This window comes from Vidua chalybeata, chromosome 14, assembly GCF_026979565.1.
Source record: "Vidua chalybeata isolate OUT-0048 chromosome 14, bVidCha1 merged haplotype, whole genome shotgun sequence".
NCBI classification, from domain to species: Eukaryota; Metazoa; Chordata; class Aves; order Passeriformes; family Viduidae; genus Vidua; species Vidua chalybeata.
In genome coordinates, this window is record NC_071543.1 from 1,247,955 (window position 1) to 1,266,740 (window position 18,786).

Below are 18,786 nucleotides of genomic sequence, written 5' to 3' on the forward strand. Positions count from 1 at the left end.
TGTCTGCAGCCTAGCTGGTCAATTATTTTCCTCTGCTTCCACCCCAGAAGAATGCAGGACTCAAGCCATTTTGCTCTGAAAGTACTCACAGGCTTTTGGTTAAGTGTTCAATTAACAAGCCAGGGCCTGCTTTTCCTCTCCACTTTGACCATTGAGCAAGTACCTTAGTTTTCTGCAGGACTAACAATGTTAAATTAATATATTTGCCCAGCAGCTACTGAGAGAAACACCCTGGTTACCCAACTCTGTCTCTCCAGGTTGCACCTGGAGACCAAAGAATAGATTTGGCAGCATTTCAGCCCTTTGAGAAAAGCTTTGTTATGCAAAATTCCTTTTATCTCAACTTTTACGAAGTCTCTTAGAGCATAATGTAGAGAAGGCAGACTCAAAGATAACTGGAACTGTTCCTTAGAACCTATTATTTTATTAATCAAGAAAGATCAGAAAAAAAAGGTGGAGGGACAGCAGATGAATAGACAACACTGAACCATAAACTGTCAAGAAACTGTTCAAAAGAGCTGAGATGTTTAGCAATCCAACTATGGCTGGTTAACTTGTTCTGCCAGTGTAAAGGAGCCTCAGATGTGGATATGGATGCCTGAAGAATGATCTTCTCACCAAGAAACAGGCAAGAGAAGATTCTGAGCTAGCCCCAGTCCCAGCACTGGAGACCAAGCAAGGACATAAACACTTGCAAGTCTTGAAACCCAGACACTGTCCAGAGCCTCAGTGTGCTGCTTCTCAGCCATGACCACACAAAAGCCTTTCTCTGGCTTACAGAACTGAAATCTCCCTCTTTCTGATTCACAGGGTCTGGACCAGACTGAAGGAAGCAGAAAGTTTACCAGAGCAGTGTAAGAGCCAGACAGCATTAGCTGTTACAACCTGGGGGTGCTGTGTTCCTCCTGACTCATTTCTCCAGAGACATTCCCCTGGACTGTTCAAGGGAAACTATCTACTATTTCAGAACAAGTTGTGTTTCCAAAAGACTTCAAACTAGAACGTTAATTTTTGCAAACTATCTCTCTATCCATCAGAAAAATTTAGGAAATCCAACTTCCTTGATACTCTCAAGGTGACTTCCAAGATCTCCTCTTCAGAGAGAAAACGAGCTCTGCCCTCCTTGCTGTTCACAGGGTAGGGGAGGTGCAGCAGCAGCTTCCTATAAAAGAGGACACAGGGAATGTCAGTGTCTCAGATCAGGTGAGCAGCTGAGATGTCATTGCAAGTTACTCCTGCAATTCCTCAGTATGCCAGGGAACGTTATTCCAATAGATCTCCTTATTGTGATGGGTTGTGGGGTTCCTGCAACACCTCATGCACCTCATGGACTGGATTGAAATATTTGCATCACTTAAAAGCAGCTTGGCTTAGAAGCAACCCCAGGACTACAGAGCTGGAAGCAGTTGCTTTGAGTCTTCCTACCCATCTGTGGGAAAACATAGTTTTTCAGTATGTATAACTTGACATATTGATTGTTTCCTTCATACTGAAAAGATTTTCACTTATATTTCTGAAAGCAGCACTGGTTCAGGCTGTACCCAAGCAACCATCAGATTTATGGTGAACTTTTGATTTGCTAGGCTTGTGACTAGAGACAGCCGGGTACTGAGAAGATAATGGCAGATCTGAGTCACCAAAAAGGTAGAATTGCAAAAGGAAAAGGATGCTGAGGTTTTCCTACATCTGCAGCATTGCATTAAGCTACTTCTCTTACTGCCCACAGGTTCAGCAAGTCATTAGCCGAACAATTATTCCTCCCAATTTTCCAGTTTCAAAACTAACATTCCCAAACCTCCTTCCATTCCTGTTGCATCCTTGGGTTAAAGCCAAGCACAGGGTAACTGATGGCCTGGTTTTGGTAGAGAAAAGTGGATTTTCTATAGTTAGTCTACTGGGGACTTATTTAGGCCTTAATCCATGGCCTGCACCTCAAATTTATCTGCACAAAGCTATTCTCATATAGATCTTCCCACACTCCATTCAGTGCAGCAAGTCAGCCCAGAGAGGATTAAGGTTTCTTATAAAAACAGTCTTTGTGAAGAAGGATTTTGAGCAAAACAGACATGGGAATTATCTGGAAATCTCAGGCAGGGGAATAGCACACTGAGGGAGAGATGGAGGAAGACTGAGAAATCCAAGAGTGCATCTGTCAGTTGATTACAGGCTTGAAATAGCCCTATTAAAAAAATCAAAGGAAATCTCTTTAGAAAACCTTGTAACATTTCCATCTCTGCATTTGTGTTGGGTATGCCCATAATTTGGCTTTCAGCTATTGAAAATTTATCTGCACTTTTTTACCATCTTCGGTCATGTGTGTTTGTACAAATTAGTGCTTAGGAATACCAGACTAAGTCTTTCAAGACCTTGGACAGCTTTTTGCCAGATGTTTTGAGCCCCTGAAACCTTGTTTAAGTAGCCAAAATCTGCCCCAGAGCTTTTTACTGGACAGTATCACAGATTCAAAGCCAGCAGACTGTACACCTATGGATGGACTAGGGGCTTTTGTTTCTGTATTTATTTCTCATGAGCAATGAATAGTACAATCTTTAGCTTTCCACACAGTTAAAAGCTTGGCTAAACCCCATTTCAAGCAGGGTATTAACTGTACTTCTACCAATTGTGCTACACTTACTTTTTGGGAGTTCGAAGGTCAAGAACCTTGTCCTGGATGTCTAATGTGATGTCTGAATACTTTGTCTCTGGCAGCTTGATTTTAATCTGAAATGATGGGCAGAGGTAAAGCTGTGATTACATATGTTACCCTAAAAGCCATAAAAGAGCTCATTTTCATGAATATTTCAATGCTAGTATCAAAGAGCAACGTTTTGAGTAGGTAATTTGTATCAGAGAAAATACGACAGTGATAATGACTGCTTTCAATAGCTTAGTGATGTGTATTGATATCCTATTCTCTTCCAGTTCCTGAGCTGCTAATGTGCTTGACAGGTGTTCAACATCCAGCAAAAGCCTCAGGCTTTGTGCAGTGCAGGGACAGTTTGCTTCTGCTAGAAAGATAACACAGCAGTTCTACCTGTCCTGGAGCTCAGAAACCAGAGAGGTCTTTGATTATATAATGATGAGGCAGGATCTGATAGCTGGAACTTTAAAGGCTGTCAGCATTGTAGCATTCTGCTAGCCCACACGCCTTGTAAAAATGCAGGAAGATAAAAAAAAATCTTCTTCCCAGCCCCTCTCCTCTCTAAACTGTGTCCAAGATTAAGCATCATCTTAGAGCTATATTTTATTCCCATTAAGTTTATATGGGGCATATGTATTTGCATAGACTCCCTTGAGCACACTTGGTCCTTGAGGAGATACAAGTTCCTCAGGTTAGCAAGTGTAAATGTCATCTAAAAATGCTTGGAGAACCACGAGAAAATGCTACAGGAGGTCAAAGGCAGCAGTGGAGCTTAGTGTTTACATTCTGTCCCTGAGAAAGACAGGAAGATGGAAAAGGGCAGAGAAAGAGCACAAAGAAGGGATCAGAGCTCCAGGCTCAGCTCACCACTATATCTTCACAGCAGGCAGTGGAGGGGTCTTTCCCAGTCATCCCAAAGAAGACATCCTCTGTTCCCACGTGCTGCTTGAATGAGATCTCATACCTGCCAAAGAGAAGTCATTACCTAATAATATTGGAGCAGGAGAGCAAAGGAAACTGTGATTCTCAGAGGACTGTAAATCCTCCTCACACTGTCTCTCCTCCTTTGCAGTCTCCCTTCAAGGCTTCAATCCATCTGCACTGGGTTTCTGTTCAGAGCCATGACTCAGACAGCTGGAAGACAGGTGAAAATCATTGACTCCACCTCCCAAGGCACTCACCGTGCTGCCTCTGCTTCCCTAACCAGCCTTGGCAGGACCAGGAAATGCTTCCTAAGTGGATACCATGCTTATCAACAAGTCAAACACCACAAACTCCTTTCAAAGGGGAATGCCTTTGAAAGGGGGGATGCCACAATTACATCTGTTCTGTCTTTTAGCATATTCTTGCAGCCTGAGCATAACACTCTTGAGCTAGACTGTAGTTTTGCACTCAGCTAACATTTATTTTCTTCTCCTTCACATCTGCAAAATGCAGAATCACATATTCCCTTGCTCTTGGTAATTAATGAATGAGGAAAGGAAAGGAAAGGAAAGGAAAGGAAAGGAAAGGAAAGGAAAGGAAAGGAAAGGAAAGGAAAGGAAAGGAAAGGAAAGGAAAGGAAAGGAAAGGAAAGGAAAGGAAAGGAAAGGAAAGGAAAGGAAAGGAAAGGAAAGGAAAGGAAAGGAAAGGAAAGGAAAGGAAAGGAAAGGAAAGGAAAGGAAAGGAAAGGAAAGGAAAGGAAAGGAAAGGAAAATTTGTATTTATAACACATGCTACTCCTACTAAGTTCAGCAAAATTACTGGGGTGGATCACTTGTGTAAGCTGTTAGAAAGTCTCTCACATCTCCAGTGTGCATCTGCATATGTAATAATTCCTAAGTCAGTGACAAATGTGTCTAATAGCTCTGGATGCACCTCTGTAGCCATCTGTTTTCCTTTTAGCACATTTTCTTTGCTTCATTTGATGAACTAGTGTAAAGACTTATACTCTCTCTTCATCTGTGCAACACGGGTCAGAAGTGCTTGAGGCTGGAGAAGCACTGCAGAGGGGAAGGGTCAAAGAACAGCAGGAGAAAAGCTTCTTTGTGCCCACAATACAAAGACAGCATGTTCTGTACCTGACAGGTGACCATCTCAAGGACAACTGTGCGTGAGGGTGAATTCCAAATCATTTTCAGAAAGGCTGAGTCCTTGTTCAGGTGGGTCTCAGCTCCTGTGTTTAGCTGGGAAATTGGAAACCTCATTTTCAGAAAGGCTGAGTCCCTGTTTAGGTGGATGTCAGGTCTTTTGTTTACCTGGGAAATTTGACTTCTCCTGTCCTGACTTACATGCAGGAAAAAGTGAAGATTCTGGTGTACAATGTGCAGCTTCACGGGCTCCAGTCCATATGCTCCACTTCAGGACATGGCATTGAAAACTGATTGGAAATGCAAAAGCTGCTTTATGGACTGACCCTCAGGGCTTTCTGACCTCTGCAAACTCCAACTTACGTGCCTGAGTTCAAGAATATTTTTGCTACTGTTTTTCTATAAGCAAGAAAAGGCTCTGGTTTTAAGTTGTGCTTTGACAGACTAAGATTGAATGACAAGATTTAAGAGCTCAAAATTGCCTGCACACAGCTTTTCTTCTGCAGCACTATTTGTCTCTAAAGAGCTTAAATCTTTGAAATGCAAATATACATTGGAGTACTTTATGAATTTATGAGTACGGAAAAATGGATACATCTCAGTTGCAGCAGGAAAAAGCAGGTATTTCACACAAATGGCATATTTTAAAGTTAATAAATCGTTTTTCTGACCTACTTCCCCTCCTAATCCCACTTTATACAAGTAACTGACACTGCACATTAACTTATGTTGGAAAAACCAACACAAATTTCTATTCTGAGATCAGAAGATTTCAAGAGAGGGGTTAAAACCATTCCTCACATGTTGCTTTAGATGCAACACTGATATCTTTCCTTTCTTCTTGCATGACACAATCTTTTCAGCTGGCTGTAGATGCTTTTTAGCTCTCATTTCCATTAATGCTATGTAAAGCCCACACAGGCAGTCTCAGCTTTCTTACTCTGGCTTTTCTCTAGGGTCCCAGGTATCATCAAATTCAGATCCTTCTGGGACCTCCTCTGTATTCCAAATGGTTTTCTTGTTTTCAGATTTCACTTGAAAAGAACCTGTAAGTGAGGAGAAAAATCACACTGACACATTTTGAAATGTCTCTGTTCTTCAAGGCTTGCTGAAAACTTACAATATTTTTCAAGACTGAAAAAAAAAAAAAAAAAAAAAAAAGAAAAGCCATTTCTAAAGCCTAGAAAAGTATTTCTAGGCTTTAGAAAAATCTTTGCATTAAAAGCATTCTAGGTAATGATTACAGTCTTCTTCACCTTACTCTCTTATGAATGAGGATTTGCAGAGAGAGGATGTTTTCCTTTCACTTAAATCTTCTTTACCCAGCCTTTATTTCCTGGAAATCCTCCTTTCTGGCATATAATATCTAGCACTTCAAAATTGGTAAAGTGAAGAGGGATGAAATCCCTAATCTTTCACAAGCCCCCTGACATGAGATTTTCAGTGAGCAGAGTCATTCACAAGAGGATCACCTCCTCACATAGAAATCCAGTTCTTCACATTAATTACTGGGCACAGTCCAGACAAGGTGCTTAAGACACCTGAAAGTTTATGGGCAGAATAGTATGGTTTATGTCTGTCCTGCCTGGAACAATATTCTTTTAGTAAGCTGGTAAATGTGAAACTTGAAGATTTTAGAGTAGAATCTCTGGTTATTGTTGGATAGCGGTAAAAGCAAAAAGAATCTATTATATTTGCCACAGCTCCTTTCCTGCAAAACTCACCCTGGCCCTTGCTGGCCTTTCTTAGGGCTTTTAGTGAAAGTGCTCAATAATGTGACAACCTCCAAAAAAACTTAACATTAACTTTGCCAAGTCTTTACCAAAACTGCCTTCCTGTCTTTCCTGAGTACTTACATGGAGCTTGTGCTGCTCAGTTATGATCCCTGCAGCCCCTGACCAGGCTGTGCTCTGAACTGTTACCATCTCCACTGAAGGCTGCTCTGGCATTACCCTTTCTGCTCCTCTTCGCATGTTTTAGAGTTAAGCTTTCAGGAAAGGAATAATTTTACAGTGTAATTGTAAGAAATGTCATGCTATGCCCATCTCAAATGTCAGTGACCCCTCTTTTACTGCAGTGGTATCTCACTAGAGCTGTTACAGGCTGCTGACATGAGACTGAATGCCAAAACACACAAATACTCCTCCGTACTGGTGGTCTCTTTCTTGACTGGTCCAACACTCCCAGGAGTCATGGCACCAACAGAACAGCATGGCTGCAAAGAAAAGCAAGAGGATCTTAAATCAATTTTTATAGAGCCAAGCTCGGTTACAACCATGATGTCAATAAATACAACACATCATCTAAGGTCAAACACATCCCTGAATAGAATTGAAAGAACATTATCCCACAGTTTCACGACTGAACCACTGAGCATTCTCTTTTCTTCACTCTCACACAGCAGAAAGTGACCTTGACACACTGGGTTTAAGCAGGACTCACAGAAGCCTAGTAATACAGACAGATGTGCTTTGTGAGTTTTGGTTTCCATGGCATTTTGGCAAAATTTCCATGCTTTGACTGCCATGAAAATATTACAGGAAACCAAGGGTGCTACATGCAAGCCCCATCACAGCATTTGGATTCCTTTTTACAGTAGAGATCATGAGGCAACAACATTTTCCTCTAATTATGAATCAATTTAGTGCTAATAGGCCAATGTGAGGCATTTCTCTATATATGAAGATTCCTCGGTTCAATAAAAGTGCCTCATATGCACAGAGCATTAAATTAAATCAAAATAAAGATTTCAATTTACCCAGATTGACTCAGACTTAATTGACATCTCTCGTGGCAACTTTCCATTTCTGTCTCTGAAGTGTCATTCATTTTATTAATAAGATGTAAACAAATTCTTTTTAAAATCAGGATGTTTACTGCAGAGCTGTACAGCAATAATGCAGGGTTTAAAAGGCAGGCATTAAACAGCTGGAGGATAGTTGGGGTGTGAAGGACAACATCTGTAACCCACTGAAAGAAAACTTCAAGGGATATGCAACCCTTTTATCCCAAATATTACTTGCATTGCCACTATTGGGGCTGGTCAGCTCTTTGTTGAGGAATGATTTGGGGGAACACTCAGGCATTTGCCATTTTTGTTATCTGGTGGGTTTTTGTTTGTTTGTTTGTTTTTGTTTTGTTTTGTTTTGTTTTGTTATTCATGTCATAATAAGATCTATTCAAAATCTTGAGAGACTTGGCAAACTTTTGAGCCTTCACAGAGGCCTTCTACGTTGTTGGCACCTTTGGGGCTCCTGGGAATATTTCTTCCCAGCACACAAGCAGGCCTAGATAAAAGCAGGTGTTGCATGTTGCAGGAATAATGCATGTTCTCCAAATGCTGTGATTTTCATCTGCTCCTGAGAGGAACTGATATAGAAGAATACATTGAGATATTTTTCTCATTATTCATTCAGGTTATGTACCTTAGAATGATTGTTCACCTTTCCCTATTTTACAACCACCAAAATAACTATTGTACTTCAGTGATCAATTATCTCTACAGTTCTTCAGTGCCTGACATATGCAATTAATACATTCAGTTGCCTCTGGATGTCTTGGTCCTTACTCACAAGCTGAGCAGCAAATTTTCCTCATCGAATCTGGCTGTAATTGCCTTCATCTCCAGCAGAGTTCAGGGAAAAGTGGTGGGAAGTCTGAAGTATCTAAAGCTCTTTCAAGTCCATGTTCTCTTTTCCTTCAGGCTGAAAAACTAAACCTCCCTCATATGTTGTGCTCACATGTTGTCTCCTTGTTTTCCTGGGGCATCTTGCTCATTCTCAAGAGCCTGTTACTCTGAAAGTATCCTTGAGCTGTTTCAGTCAGACCAAAACCTTCTAAGGTTTTCATTCTGGTTTTACTCACTCTGGAGAAAAAGATATTTGCTTCTCCTTGATTAACAAGATAAGGCTATGGTACAATATGTAAAAGAAGCAGCGACTCCCATGGAAGGCTCACCACATCATCATCATCCTCATCCTCTTCTGGAGCATCACACAGCAGTTTGGCGAGGTTCTGCAGAGAAGAGCCCGAGAACACGCTGTCCATCTCCATCCCCACTGCTCACCTAAGCAGGAAAACAAGTGACACATGAAGCAGGAACCAAATGCGCTCGGAACAGCCTGTAGAGCACAATTTTCCTGCTGTGTGTTTGGGAAGGAAAAGTTTAGCCAAATTCCTGTATGTGTGACGACAAAATGTGTAAAATGGAACATAAAATCAAAGAATATGCTGAGATGGACGGGACCCATCAGGATCGGCGAGTCCAACTCCTGGCCCTGTGCAGGACAGCCTGAGCCCCACCGTGTGCCGGGGAGCGCTGTCCAAATGCTCTTTATGCTCCTGTCCAATGCTCTTTACACTCCTGTCCAATGCCCTTTACACTCCTGTCCAATGCTCTTTACACTCCTGTCCAAATGCTCTTTACTCTCTGTCAGCCCTGGGGCTGTGACCACTTCCTGGGGATCCTGTTCCCGACCAGCCCCTGCGGGAAGGACCACTGCAGGTACCCAGCCTAAACGTCCCCTGAGGGAGCTGGAGCCGCTCGCTCGGGCCCTGCCATCCCGAGGGAACAGCACCCAACCTTTCCCGTGTGCCCAGACGGGGCCTTTTGCTCAGCTGCCTTTAGACGCCAGCACAGCTGGAGCCTTACGAGTGACGCCGGCAGAGGCCGTGTCACAGGTCACCCGGCAGAGGCCGTGTCACAGGTCACCCGGCAGAGGCCATGTCACAGGTCACCCGGCAGAGGCCGTGTCACAGGTCACCCGGCAGGACACTTCGCAGCCTCTCTGCCCGCCCGCCGGCCTTCGCCCCGGGACAGCTCCAGGCGCAGGAGGGGGCGCAGGGAACCGCAGTGACAAAAGCTCGTCACCGCCCTGTCCCCTGTCCCATCCCGGTGTCCCCTGTCCCATCCCGGTGTCCCCTGTCCCCTGTCCCATCCCGGTGTCCCCTGTCCCGGTGTCCCCTGTCCCATCCCGGTGTCCCCTGTCCCATCCCGGTGTCCCCTGTCCCGGTGTCCCCTGTCCCATCCCGGTGTCCCCTGTCCCGGTGTCCCCTGTCCCATCCCGGTGTCCCCTGTCCCGGTGTCCCCTGTCCCCTATCCCATCCCGGTGTCCCCTGTCCCATCCCGGTGTCCCCTGTCCCGGTGTCCCCTGTCCCGGTGTCCCCTGTCCCGCACCCCGGTCCCGCAGCCGCGTCCCCCGTCCCCACAGCAACGCCAACACGCCCCGCCCCTCACGCCCCAGCAGCCAATGGGAGCCGACAGCCCGCGAGTGGCGGCCGCGCCGCCCAATGGGCGCGGAGGGCGGGAAGGCGCGGGGGCGGGCCCGGGCGGGGCGCGGTGACGCCATCGCGGCGCGCGCGGGCGCGGAGCCGCCGCCGCGCTGCCGGAGCTCGGCCCGCGCCGCCGCCGCCGCCGCGCCATGAGCCAGTTCAGCTTCGGGGCGGCCGCGCCCGGCGGCGCCTTCGGCCTGGGCGCGCCCCGAGCCGCCGCCACCACCGCGCCCACCGCCGGCTTCTCCTTCTCCGCGCCCGCCCCCGCCTCCGCCGGCTTCAGCTTCGGCGGCGCCGCGCCGGCGGCGGGCGGCGGCCAGCCCGCCGGGCTCTTCTCCTTCAGCAGGTCGGGCACGGCCGCGCAGCCCTCCGGCTTCAGCTTCGGCGCGGCCCCCGCGGCCGGCGCGGCCCCGGCGGCCGCCGCCTTCCCGCTGGGGTGAGAGCCGGGCCCGGGCGGGGCCGCGGGCGGCGGCGGGCACGGGCGGAGGGCCGGGCGGAGGGAGCGGGGTCCCGCCGGTGCCGGGCGGGGGCTCGGCGGGGCCTTCTGCCCCGAGCGAGCGAGCGAGCGAGCGAGCCTCGGCCGGCCCTTGTGCCTGGCGCTTCCAGCGCCCTGCACCCATCGCCTCGTCGGGCGAGCGCTCGGCGAGCCCCGGGCCGGCCCGGCCGCTGCTGCCCTGGGGAGCCCTGACACGCGTGGGGAAGGAGATGTTCCCGCTCCCGCTGGAACCGGGCTGGACACGCGTGCACACAGCAGCGCTGAAGCTCTGCTACCGAATAGAAACCGTCTTCTTCTTTCTGGCCCGAACCCGCCGTGCTCTGAGTGCTTTCTCGGCACTCCGGGAGGGATCTGTCGTTCAGGAAAGGCTGCGAGTTCTCGGGCGGTTCTGCAGAACTGCTGCTCTCAAAGCTTGCCAGATGGGAGCTGTGGGAAGGGAGCTCAGATGGGGACGAGCAGAAAATAAAACAGCCGTGTGTAGAGGCAGTGGAAAACGGCGAGCTGAGAGAAGAAGGAGCAGCTTCACGCACGCTGCCATAAAATGTCCTGTGGTACCTGGGTGGGTGGAGGTGAGGAAGGGAGGCTCAGCAGGAAGAGCCCTAAGGGGGATGGCAGGTGACAGCAGCCGGATGGAGCCTGTTGTCACAAGTGGCACACAAGCCTGCCCAGGTGTGCATCTCTTTGAGAGGAGCTTTGTGCTGGCAGCAAATGCTCAGGGAGAAAGCCAGCTGTGCAGCTGAGCGGATGTGTGCCTCAAGCAGAATGGCTTCCTTTCTTTTCCTTTCTTCCCCAGGGCAAACACACCAAAAGTGAACTTTGGAGCCAGCACCACCACTCCAGCCCCTGGGATCACGGGGGGCTTCTCTTTTGGTGCCCCCGTCGCAAGCAGTACGCCCTCGAGTCAGGCAGCAGCCCCGTCTGGCTTTGCCTTTGCCTCTGCTGGCAGCAGCAGCAGCAGCAGCAGCAGCACGGCTCCGTCTGGGACAACAGGAGGCTTCACCTTCTCCAGTGGCAGCACGACCCAGGCGGGAACAGCCGGCTTCAGCATCGGCACCGCGGCTCCGCAGGCGACGTCCGCAGGGCTGAGCTTCGGCACGGCCCCTGCGGCTGCTGCCAGCACCAGCACGGCCACCCCAGCAGCTGCCACCCCGGCAGCAGCACCCTTCAGCCTCGGGGGGCAGCCCACAGGTGGGTGAACAGCCCTGCAGCTTGTGCTGTGCCCAGCTGGGACATGGCACACGGTCTGTGTCACTGGGATGGGGCTGTGTGTGGCACAGTTTGGGTCACTGGGATGGGGCTGTGTGTGGCACAGTTTGTGTCACTGGGGCTGTGTGTGGCACAGTTTGTGTCACTGGGATGGGGCTGTGTGTGGCACAGTTTGGGTCACTGGGATGGGGCTGTGTGTGGCACACAGTTTGTGTCACTGGGATGGGGCTGTGTGTGGCACAGTTTGTGTCACTGGGATGGGGCTGTGTGTGGCACAGTTTGTGTCACTGGGGCTGTGTGTGGCACAGTTTGTGTCACTGGGATGGGGCTGTGTGTGGCACAGTTTGGGTCACTGGGATGGGGCTGTGGCCCAGCCTCATCCCCACTGGGCACAGCTGTGAGGAGCAGGTGAGCAGCATTGGCAGCAATGAGCCATGGAGTGCCCAGGGGCACTGAGCAACCACCAAAGGGAGCAGAGGGCACACAGAGCCATGCATGAACATGAGGGTATAAAAGGCTGGGCTGAAGAACAGGAAGGGTGGGTGCTTGCAGCCTTCTGAAGTGCTCTGCTGTTGCTGTGTATGGGTTGAAGCCTTCTGAGGTTGTGTGCTGACACTCTGTGTATGGTGGCTCTCTGGACTGTCACACAGACTGTGACACAGCCCTGGGGCAGCTGGGGGCTGGGAGCCTGTGGCATGGGGATATCTGCAGGTGCACCTGGGGCAAGGCTCTGCAGCCTCTGGCTTGTGCTGGGGCAGAGTGGAGCGAGGGGCTGGAGCCAGAGGTGTTTGTGACAGGCCTGTCCAGGGGCTGCAGTGCTGGGGAGCGAGTGCTCCTTGGCCTGGAGGAAGAAAGTCCATCTCTTCCTTTGGCTCCTGGTTCCAGTTCTGACCTTTGGGGCACCGCCTTCAACAGCAGCCACCAGTACAACCACGGCAACGCTGGCCACAAGCACCAGCCAGGCACCCACCCTGTCCTTTGGAGCCAAGCTTGGAGGTAGGAAGCTCTTCTAGACAACAGTTCCTCGAGGCTTTGGGCAGCCTGCTGTCCTCCTGGTAACAGTTGTCTGTGGGAAGCAGACAAATAGACTGGGGTGTGGGAAGGGGCCCCAAGCATTTGTTCCTGTGGCTTTGGCCTGGCAGTGGTGATCTGTGACAGCTCCAAGAGCCGTTGGACAGCGTGTCCTGAGGTTCTGATTGTGTCCCACGTGCCAGATTCTGTTCTCTGCCTGTTTGGGGAGCACAGTGGAAGGGAGGCACAATCTGAAAGGGGCACATTGTGAAAGACAGGGAGTGGAGGGAGAATAAGAGGAAAAGGAGGTGAAAACGCTGACATGCCCAAGAGCTAGGTGTGGCTGGGCAGTTTATGTCCCCCTCCCTGCAGGGTTGTTGTGCAGGGGCTGGGAGCTCAGCGTGCTCTGCTTGTTCACATGGAGCTGTTTGTCCCTGCAGTCACATCCACAGCTGCCACCACGGCCTCCACCACCAGCACCACCTCAGTGCTGGGCTCCACGGGGCCCTCCTTGTTTGCATCTGTGGCAACTTCTTCAGCCCCAGCCTCCTCCAGCACCACGGGCCTCTCACGTGAGTCTCTCCAGGCAGCTTTGTCCCTGGGGCAATAAAGGAGCAGCGTGGCTGCTGCTGCTGCAGGCGGAGGGGCAGCAGGCTGGGCACAGCTTTTCCAAGGGGCCCTGCAGTCCATGGCTTCTGCAACCTGGTAATGGTGTCTTCTCTTCACAGTGGGGGCCACTTCCACTGGTTCCACTGGGACAGCCGGTCTGGGGACACTTGGCTTTGGATTAAAAGTTCCTGCAACCACAGCTGCCACAACCAGCACTGCCACTGGTAGGAACAAGATGCTGAAAGTCACTGAAGAGAAGGGAGGCTGAATTGAGTGCTCTGGAGGGATGTAAAGGGCCATGCTGGAGTAGCAGCACAGCAGCTGTGATTTGTAAAGCCCTCAAGTAACTCAAAAGAGCACAGTCTGTCTTTCTCAGATCCCCTTCCATCTCTTTGTGAAAACACAGAAGTTCTCTCCTTCCCTGCAAAGGTGCAGGGGAGGAGCTGGGTGTGCTGGCACTTGCTGGTTCTGACAGTAAAGCAGGAGGATAGTGACAAGGCCGTGGGCTGGGGATGTTTTCATTCCCTCCTTGACAGATGGAGCATTTGCTGTTGTTCCCTCCAGAGGGATCTCCTGCAGCTCCTACAGCCATGGGCAGTGCACCCTGGAGCTGCTCTCTGCTCCTGAGGTACCAGGTGTGTCCCCTTCTGCTGCTTGACTTGAATCTCTTCCTGCAGGGACTACTTCTGCTTCCAGCTTTCCTTTGAATCTGAAGCCATTGACCACCACTGGTGCCATTGGAGCTGTGACCTCCACAGCTGCCATAACCACAACCAGCACACCCAGGTGGGTTTTTGTTCCCTCTGACCATTTCCTGCCTGGGCAGGAGCAGCTGCAGTGCTCAGGCTGGGGTCTGGAGGAGGAAGGGGAAATCAGTGAGTGTTGTGCTGTTGCTCTTTGCTCACCTCGTGTCCTGTGTGCCCCTCACTCCCTCTCAGTGCCCCCCCAGTGATGACTTACGCCCAGCTGGAGAGTTTGATCAACAAGTGGAGCCTGGAACTGGAAGACCAAGAGAAGCACTTCCTCCACCAAGCTACACAAGTCAACGCCTGGGACCGCATGCTGATAGAGAACGGAGAGAAGGTGAGGTGACCTCCAGGGGAGCCTCATTCTGCTCCCTTGGCTCCTCCACGCTCTCTGTTACACATGCAACAAGCCACCGAGTGGCACTTTCTGCTTGTCAAAGAACTAGATATCAGCTCCACCTGGGTGCTTTGCACAGCCTCTCTGTGTGTCAGTTCTGGCCTTTAGGCCTTGGACTTGGAAATTGTTCTGTGCCTTTGCTCTGCGCTGCCGAGTTCTCTTAGGGGGGATCATTCCAAGCTGAACCTCCCTTACTCCATCTTGGCTCTGTCCATCTCCATGTGGCCATCTCTTGTTTCCAGCAGAACTTGCATGCTGCTGCTTTCTCCCTCCCACCTCTCTTCTTTGGAGAGCTGCCTTCTTGGTTTTCAAGGTGTAATGAAACGTCTTCTGTTTGCAGATTACTTCCTTACACAGAGAAGTAGAGAAGGTGAAGGTTGACCAGAAGAGGTAGGAGACCTGGAGCACTTGCAATGATTTTATTTCTTCTCTGCACTCCTGCCTGGCTGTGTGACAGCTCTGCAGTGTCTGTTACACGAATGGGAAGCATTGGGCTCTTTCTCTCTGCAGACTGGATCAGGAACTGGACTTCATTCTGTCCCAGCAGAAAGAGCTGGAGGACTTGCTGTCCCCTCTGGAGGAGTCTGTGAAGGAGCAGAGCGGGACCATCTACCTGCAGCACGCCGACGAGGAGCGGGAGAGGACGTGAGGCACAAACCTGCTGGGGATGGGCCACGAGCACTGGCCTGTGCTCACAGCACTCAGCAGGAGATGGAGTTGGCATGGGTGACAGGGCTGAACAGCCAGTGGCTGCTGGCATGTGTTTAGTGCTGGTTTATGCATGGCAACTTTAGATTCTACTCCTAGTCCTCCACTCTCTTGCTTCTCTGTCTCCATGTGTACATCAAGGGAGACAGATTGCGAGTCCCTTCATGGGGCTGATGGAGCCTCTCTGGGTGCTGATCCCAGGTCTCTGCCAGCCTTGGCTGCAGATGTGGAAGCTCATTCTGGTGGCCCACAGCTGCTGTGACTGCGAGCAGGTCTTCCAAGTTGGCTTTAACCATTCTGATCTTGGTTCCTGTGTGCTCTGCAGCTACAAACTGGCTGAGAACATCGATGCTCAGCTGAAGCGCATGGCACAAGATCTGAAGGACATCATTGATCACTTGAATACTTCTGGAGGCCCAGCAGACACGAGTGACCCGGTAAATGCAAGCTTTTATTTTATATTGCTGAACAGGCAAAGGATATTGAAATAGTTCTCACTCTTCATTTGTCCCCATGTGGATATTCCACTCTTTCTTTATACTCTTTTTATATCCTCATAAAACAAGATCTGAATAACCAGCTCCTTCTGGTATCTGTTAAATTGATTTTGATGCTACTTATGGCTGTACTCAGCAGCCTTTTTTTCCATAAAAATTTCCTTTCAGTATTGCAGACTGTGTTTTTCCACATTCATTTTGAATTTTGCCACCCTAAGACTAGGGTGATGAATGTTCTGCTGGTTCCTAGGGCTAAATTAAATAAGCCAAAGTCACAGACATATCATCTAAACTCTGCAATTTTCTTGCTGGTATGGAGTAGCAAAGCAGCAGCGTTGCTGCACACACTTCCCTGGCTAGGTGGCTGCTGTCTTAGGGAAGCTGGGCAAGGGGAAACTTTGCCTTTGGCTCCTCCTGGTGTTTATGCAGCCTCAAACTGATTTGCACCTTCTCTCTCTGCTCAGCTTCAGCAGATCTGTAAAATTCTGAATGCACACATGGATTCCCTGCAGTGGATTGACCAGAACTCAGGTGAGATTTGTCCTGCAGCCTTTTGGCAATGTGAATGGGAAGCAGGAGCAAGTTGTGTGAGTGTTCATCCCTGAATTCCTGAAGATGCCTGAGGAATCCTCCTCCTCACCTTCAGTGGCACTGTCCCTTCTGACATCTGCTTGAATTCTCCTGCTGTGCCTGATTCGAGGCCTCTGCTGGGAAGTTACTCCTGACAACTGCAGTGTTTTACCCAAAAAGCCCTGCTTGAAATGCGTCAGTGCAAAGCACAGAACTTGAAAACCTTATTCATTCTGTCAAACTAATGTTAAATAGTTCAACTTCTAAAAGTGTGTGTGGTTTGCCTGTGGTGCAGGAAAGTTGGTGAGGGAATGTGTGTGTGTTGAGTGCTACCATCCCTCCCAGTCTGAAAAGAGGATGCCACATCCTGTGATTTTGAAGATGGAAGATGGAGCAGCCTGCCTTGATCTGCAGGTGGGGTGACTGGAAGAATAAGATGGGAATTTCACAGCCTCAAAAGCTTGAGATCCAGTGCACAGAGATGCACTTAGGAGTGAACACCTGACAGTGGAGTCATACTAAAACAAGACAGAAAAAAAGGAACTTTTCTACCTGGGAGAGTGCCTCCTGGTGAGGGATTCTGGAATTCTGCGCCGTTTGGATTTTACCTGGTAGCAGCCACACGGGGGCACGGCAGAATAAAGCAGCTCTCCTCTCAGGGCCCCAGAGTGCACTGCCTGGCTACAGCTGTGAAATGCTCACACCTGGTGTAACAACCTGTGTGAAAGCAGGCCTGCTGTTCTCCATGTTGGCTTAGGTCAGGGTCTGATTAGGTGTTTTCTTTCACTTCTGCTAAGCTCCACATTCTAAACATGCCCTTTTCAGGAAATCTAGTACAGCTCCTGTGCAACCTGAATTCTTTACAGAATGTGTGAGAAAATAGCTATCTGTTTGCTTTAAACTTTCCTAGAAAGGAGACCCGTTTATTCCTCTGCCATTCAGTAATGAAAACGTTGTCTTATTGGTAGTTCTTTGGGTTGTGTTTTCCTCCTGCTTTGTCCACTGTCAAATCTGAGTGACTGTCAGCAAGGAAATATTTTTCTTTTTGCAGGCAAAACTGTGCAGGGTTTGCACAGCTTTGTCAGTCTCTGTGTCAGTCTCTGGGGTGACTGGGACATTAATGCCTCGTTTCTGCCACAGCTGTGCTGCAGAGAAAGGTGGAAGAGGTGACCAAGGTTTGTGAGAGTCGCCGCAAGGAGCAGGAGCGCAGCTTTCGGATCACCTTTGATTGAGACACCCCCACGTTCAAAGGATGGACATAAAACCTCCACAGAAAACAGAGGTGTTTGGGAGCTGAGGACTGAAATGATGACCTGGCTCGGTTTCTTTTTTTCACAATAAAATGTGCTGTTTGTTCAAAGCCAGTCTTTGTGGTGTTGGACTGGATTTCACCTGCTCCTATCAGAAACTGGATGAAGTTTGCAGGAAGTGTGTGCTCTTTGTGCTTTAGCTGTGCCTGCAGACTGGTGAGATAACAGAAGTGCTGCCTTGGAGGGCTCTGCGTGGTTTTGCAGGAGGAGGCTGCAGAGGTGGCTTTTGTGAGAAGCTGCCAGAAGCTTCCACCATGTCCAGCAAAGCCAGTCCCTGGTGGCTCCAAAAGATGGACAAGTTGCTGGCCAGGGCTGGGCCAGTTAGGTATGGTGGTAATGCCTCTGTGAAACAGCTTTAAGAAGAAAGAAAAACAAATTTGTGGCTCAGTTGTAATTGCAGCCAGAGAAGAGCGGGGTGAAAACCTGTGAGGGGAACAACTCTGCAGACACCGAGGTTAGTGGAGGAGGAGGGAGGGGAAGAGGTGTTCCAGGTGCTGGGGCTGAGATTGCTCTGCAGCCTGTGGTGAGGACCATGGTGAAGCAGCTGTGCCCCTGCAGCCATGGGGATGCAGAGATCCACCTGCAGCCCATGGAGGAGCCCCATGCCTGAGCAGGGGTATGCCTGACAGGAGGCTGTGAGCCCGTGGCTGAGGTGCCCTGCTGGAGCCAGCCTGTCCTGGAAGGGCTCTGTGGCAGTGACCCACTGCACAGTCTGAGGGGGGCTGTTGCCCGTGGGATGGACTCATGTCAGAGAAGTTCACAGAGAACTGTCTCCTGTGGGAGGGGCCCCATGGTGCAGCAGGGGAATGACACCTGTCCCTGAGCACCAGGAAAACCAGGGGTGATGAACTGACCATAACCCCTATTCCCATCTCCCTCTGAACTGACCATAACCCCCATTCCCATCTCTCTGAACTGACCATAACGCCCATTCCCATCTCTCTCTGAACTGACCATAACCCCCATTCCCATCTCTCTGAACTGACCATAACCCACATTCCTATCTCTCTGAACTGACCATAACCCACATTCCCATCTCCCTCTGAACTGACCATAACCCCCATTCCCATCTCTCTGAACTGACCATAACGCCCATTCCCATCTCTCTGAACTGACCATAACCCCCATTCCCATCTCTCTGAACTGACCATAACCCCCATTCCCATCTCCCTCTGAACTGACCATAACCCCCATTCCCATCTCTCTGAACTGACCATAACGCCCATTCCCATCTCTCTCTGAACTGACCATAACC

At 49.7% G+C, this 18,786-nt stretch overlaps 2 protein-coding genes across 3 annotated transcripts; one reads left to right on the top strand and one right to left on the bottom strand.

The window, feature by feature from the left end:
• Nucleotides 1-404: 404 nt before the first annotated feature.
• Nucleotides 405-9,914, bottom strand: DNAAF6 (dynein axonemal assembly factor 6). Of its 2 annotated transcripts, none has more exons than XM_053956014.1 (7): nucleotides 9,887-9,914; nucleotides 8,668-8,776; nucleotides 6,862-6,925; nucleotides 5,651-5,756; nucleotides 3,509-3,605; nucleotides 2,636-2,721; nucleotides 405-1,162 (listed from the first exon to the last, which is right to left on the bottom strand). In XM_053956014.1, exons 2-7 carry the CDS (start codon nucleotides 8,761-8,763, stop codon nucleotides 1,027-1,029), a joined length of 585 nt encoding a protein of 194 aa, XP_053811989.1. In that variant the 5' UTR covers nucleotides 8,764-8,776; nucleotides 9,887-9,914; the 3' UTR covers nucleotides 405-1,026. The 2 variants fall into 2 exon arrangements, with proteins under 2 accessions (XP_053811989.1, XP_053811990.1); XM_053956015.1 differs by lacking the exon at nucleotides 9,887-9,914 and adding an exon at nucleotides 9,362-9,581.
• Nucleotides 9,915-10,130: 216 nt separating this feature from the next.
• On the top strand, nucleotides 10,131-17,585 carry LOC128795331 (nuclear pore glycoprotein p62-like). Its single transcript, XM_053956018.1, has 12 exons — nucleotides 10,131-10,417; nucleotides 11,271-11,665; nucleotides 12,569-12,679; nucleotides 13,135-13,266; nucleotides 13,423-13,527; nucleotides 13,981-14,089; nucleotides 14,242-14,386; nucleotides 14,787-14,836; nucleotides 14,957-15,091; nucleotides 15,480-15,591; nucleotides 16,116-16,182; nucleotides 17,362-17,585. Exons 1-12 carry the CDS (start codon nucleotides 10,131-10,133, stop codon nucleotides 17,451-17,453), a joined length of 1,740 nt encoding a protein of 579 aa, XP_053811993.1. The 3' UTR covers nucleotides 17,454-17,585.
• Nucleotides 17,586-18,786: the final 1,201 nt, after the last annotated feature.

What these genes read in the sequence shown, in the direction of transcription:
- DNAAF6 (XM_053956014.1), bottom strand. Translation starts at nt 8,763, where the DNA reads ATGGAGATGGACAGCGTGTTCTCGGGCTCTTCTCTGCAGAACCTCGCC. An exon ending in ATGAGGATGATGATGATGTG is followed by an intron (nt 6,926 to 8,667) that starts GTGAGCCTTCCA and finishes TTTTCTTTGCAG; the next exon opens with CCATGCTGTTCTGTTGGTGC. An exon ending in AGTCAAGAAAGAGACCACCA is followed by an intron (nt 5,757 to 6,861) that starts GTACGGAGGAGT and finishes CCTCACTTACAG; the next exon opens with GTTCTTTTCAAGTGAAATCT.
- LOC128795331 (XM_053956018.1), top strand. Translation starts at nt 10,131, where the DNA reads ATGAGCCAGTTCAGCTTCGGGGCGGCCGCGCCCGGCGGCGCCTTCGGC. An exon ending in CTTTGGAGCCAAGCTTGGAG is followed by an intron (nt 12,680 to 13,134) that starts GTAGGAAGCTCT and finishes TTGTCCCTGCAG; the next exon opens with TCACATCCACAGCTGCCACC. An exon ending in TGATAGAGAACGGAGAGAAG is followed by an intron (nt 14,387 to 14,786) that starts GTGAGGTGACCT and finishes TTCTGTTTGCAG; the next exon opens with ATTACTTCCTTACACAGAGA.